This window comes from Cebus imitator, unplaced genomic scaffold, assembly GCF_001604975.1.
Source record: "Cebus imitator isolate Cc_AM_T3 unplaced genomic scaffold, Cebus_imitator-1.0 Scaffold469, whole genome shotgun sequence".
In the NCBI taxonomy this organism is placed as follows: Eukaryota; Metazoa; Chordata; class Mammalia; order Primates; family Cebidae; genus Cebus; species Cebus imitator.
The window spans coordinates 201,290-205,335 of NW_016107784.1; the positions used below are offsets into that span (position 1 = coordinate 201,290).

Below are 4,046 nucleotides of genomic sequence, written 5' to 3' on the forward strand. Positions count from 1 at the left end.
GGGTGGATCACCTGAGGTCAGGAGTTCAAGACCAGCCTGGCCATCATGGTGAAACCCCATCTTTAAAAAAAAAAAAAAGATTAAAATTTGTTGCTAGAAAAATCACACTTAAGCTAAGTAAGTAACCCTTCCCAGCTCAACTATATCAACTACAGCTACAGGCTTAATCAAGCAACACACACACATTCAAAGTAAGTCATAAAACTGTACTTAAATCCAGTACAACTCCCTCCTCCCTTAGAGATAAGGAAGCTAATGTTAAGCACCCAGGCATATCTACCCACACACAGTTCTGCTATCCTTGTTTTTTTTTTTTTTGAGACAGAGTCTCATGCTGTCACCCAGGCTGGAGTGCAGTGGCGTGATCTCGGCTTACTGCAGCCTCCACTTCCCGGGTCAAGCAATTATCCTGTTTTAGCCTCCCAAGTAGCTAGGACTACGGGCACCCACAACCATGCCCAGCTAATTTTTATATTTTTAGTAGAGACGGGGTTTCAACATATTAGCTAGGTTGGTCTTGAACTCCTGCCCTTGTGATCCTCCCGCGTCAGCCTCCCAAAGTGCTAGGATTACAGGTGTGTGCCACTGTGCTTGGCCTCTGCTATCCTTGTTTTTCTCTACCCCAGCTGCAAGGCCATGAGACCAAGGTAATCCATGTAGAAATTATGTTTTTCAAGACTGCAAAACTGTCACAAAGTAAAATTAGCTGACTTTGTCTCAAAACTTGTTCCCTGCCTTGTTTTCCCCGCCCTAAAGTGTATTAATAACATGTAATTCTTGGTTTGCGGCCACAGCCATTTAAAAACATTAGTCTAACGATGACCTGGTGCACCTAATAAAATTCTTTTGAAGCCTGAAAGGTCTCTCCGTCCCTTTAAAATCCTGCTACAAAACAAACACTGATTTAATGACATTTGGTTAAAGTCACTTGGACAAGTAAATGATAATAATAAATCATCTTATTTAAGATTAATATACGAATCAATAATAGGGAAGTTGGAAAACACCCACAGACGGAAGAATCAGCAGGACACACGCACGCACGCACGCACACACACACACTTCTTGCACTGTTCGAGAATACTTGCCCCCGGATCCGCTTTACCTCTCTCAGAAGTCATGGTGCTCTGTCTCTGGACTCCTTCCTCTGGAGTCATAAGTTGTGCTGATTGCTCCTGGACCTTGTTTCTTCAGGTGTGCCCACTGCCACCTGCTTGGGCAGAGGATGACTCATTCCTGACTCCTTCCTCATTCTCAGGCAATTACTGGGAATCTGGGCTGTCTGTACAAACAGGAGGCTAAGAGGGACGTTATCCTGGGGATTTACATCTTTAGTGATGAGAAAGCCTATTATGCCAATGGCATTAATTTTGTAGAGTAGATCACTGGGGTTACCAAATTCCAAAGTTCTTCTCCAATGACACCTGAATTTAGTAACCTTTCTCTTTATTTATTTTTAGTAGAGATGGGGTTTCATCATGTTGGTCAGGCTGGTCTCAAACTCCTGACCTCAGGTGATCTGCCCGCCTCAGCCTCCCAAAGTGCTGGGATTACAGACGTGAGCCACGGCACCCAGCCACCTTTCTCTTTCTTCAAATAAAGATTAAGGCAAGATGGATCCATCATCCTTTATATATATTTTTTGTTTTGTTTATTTATTATTTTTCATTATCCCCTGCTCTGCGTCAAGGATGCATCATTCTTTATTGGAGAAACAAGAGGAAGAAGAAAAGTTAAGGGAGACTTCGGCCAGGCGCGGTGGCTCACGCCTATAATCCCAGCACTTTGGGAGGCCGAGGCAGGTGGATCATGAGGTCAAGAGATCGAGACCATCTGGTCAACAAGGTGAAACCCTGTCTCTACTAAAACTACAAAAATTAGCTGGGCATGGTGGTACACGCCTGTAGTCCCAGCTACTCGGGAGGCTGAGGCAGGAGAATTGCTTGAACCTGGGAGGCAGAGGTTGCGGTGAGCCAAGATCATGCCACTGCACTCCAATCTGGGTAACAAGAGCGAAACTCCGTCTCAAAAAAAGAAGAAAAAAAAAAAGAGAGAGAGACTTCACCTGTAAGTATAGCTTGAAAGTTTTTATGTTGTCTGGTGAGCACACTGTGGCCTTGGCTTTCAGGTATTATTTTCTTATCTCCGACTTCCTCTCATTTTGCTCTTTGTCCCACATCCCTGTTGGAGAGGGGAGGGGCGCTATTCCATACAAAATGAGAAGGACCTTGGCCTCTGAGTCAGGTAATTTGTGTATAGGTCTTTGGTGCTTTCTTCATCCTTGAAGCTAAGATTAGCTAAGTGTGTGGCCAAGTCAACTGCTGCTATTTTTTTTTTTTTAGACGGAGTTTCACTTTTGTTGTCCAGGCTGGAGTACAATGGTGCAATCTCGGCTCACTGCAACCTCCACCTCCTAGGTTCAAGTGATTCTCCTGCCTCAGCCTCCCGAGTAGGTCGGATTACAGGCACCCGCCACCATGCCCAGCTAATTTTTATATTTTTAGTAGAGAATTTTTATATTTTGCCATGTTGGCCAGGCTGGTCTTGAACTCCTGACCGAGGGTGATCCACCTTCCTCGGCCTCCCAAAGTGCTAGGATTACAGGCGCATGAGCTACCAGGCCCAACCACTTATGCTTTTTTATCCCCCTTGAAAAAGTAAATGCGGTATTTCCCTATGCCATTGCTCTCTGTTGCCTGAACCCCGGGTCAAGTTCAAGCCAAAAATTCCTCTGAGTCTCCTAGAATTGAGGTCACTTTCTCAAGGCCTAAGTCTCCCTCTACTGTCTCAAATCTTGAGCCCCTGAACTCTGAATTTCAAGGCCCCATGAACCTGGAACCTGAATCCTACATACAAGACTTTACTTAGTTATGCAAGTCAACCTGCAGCCTCCATGAGATAAAGCAGGTGTTTGGACCCGGGCAGACCAGTGTTTTGAAGAAGGGGCAGAAATCTCACATCAAATCTCACATCTCACTTGGTCCCCTTCAGAGACCAAGTTTTTCTAAGTTACGCAAAAGTAGAATAATGTAGAATAAAGGTAGGATAGCCTAGGTATGGTGGTTCACACCTGTAATCCCAGCACTTTGGGAGGCAGAGGCGGGCAGATCACCTGAGGTCAGGAGTTCAAGACCAGCATGGCCAACATGGCAAAACCCCATCTCTACTAAAAATGCAAAAATTAGCTAGGCGTGGTGGCAGGTGCCTATAATCCCAGTTACTCATGAGACTGAGGCGTGAAAATTGCTAGAACCCAGGAGGCAGAGATTGCAGTGAACTGAGATCCCGCCATTGCACTGCAGCTTGGGAGACAGAGTGAGACTTTGTCTCAAAAACATAAAAAAAAAGATAGGATAATAGCCCCCAGCGATATCCATGTCCTGATCCCTGGAATCTATTAAACATGTGAATTTATATGCCAAAAGGGCCTTTCTCATTAATTAAGGATCTTGAGATGGGAAAATGGTCCTGGATTATCCAGGTGGGCACAGTCTGATCACAGGGTCCTTACAAGAGGGATGTAGAAGAGTCAAGAGTCAGAATGAGGATGGGAGCAGAGTTCTGCTTGCTGGCTCAAAGCAGGCCACGATTCAAGGAAGGAGGAAAGCCTGCAGAAGCTGGAAAACGCAAGGAATGGATTATCTCCCAGAGCCTCCAGAAGAAATGCTACCCTGATGAAATCTTGATGTCAGCTCAATGAGACCCATTTTGTACTTCTGTCCTCCAGAACTATAAGACAATGTGCGTCGTTTTATACCGTTAAGCGTGTGGCAATGTTTTAAAGCAGCAATAGGAAATTGACATGGTAGGACAGGCTCACAGCAAGTAAACATGCAGTCGCCAAGAGGATGCATAACTTAGGTTTGTTTCCTATTAGCATGCCTATGAAGCGCTTCATCCATGTTCTGCTTTGTTTAAGAAACCTTAGAGGACGGCCGGGCGCGGTGGCTCAAGCCTGTAATCCCAGCACTTTGGGAGGTCGAGGCAGGTGGATCACGAGGTCAAGAGATCGAGACCATCCTGGTCAACATGGTGAAACCCCGTCT

General features: G+C 45.4%; 1 protein-coding gene across 3 annotated transcripts in view; it reads right to left on the bottom strand.

The window, feature by feature from the left end:
• The window catches only part of APOBEC1 (apolipoprotein B mRNA editing enzyme catalytic subunit 1), a 20,132-nt gene extending 18,922 nt beyond the window's left edge, over positions 1–1,210 (bottom strand). Inside the window, exon 1 of one of the 3 annotated variants that reach the window (XM_017512292.2) lies at positions 1,106–1,210. In XM_017512292.2, coding sequence (XP_017367781.1) covers positions 1,106–1,157 — 52 coding nt within the window. In that variant the 5' untranslated portion in view covers positions 1,158–1,210. Of the gene's footprint in view, positions 1–1,071 lie in introns of all 3 variants that reach the window. The other 2 variants (XM_037732742.1, XM_017512295.2) reach the window with 2 other exon arrangements.
• Between the last annotated feature and the right edge of the window lie 2,836 nt (positions 1,211–4,046).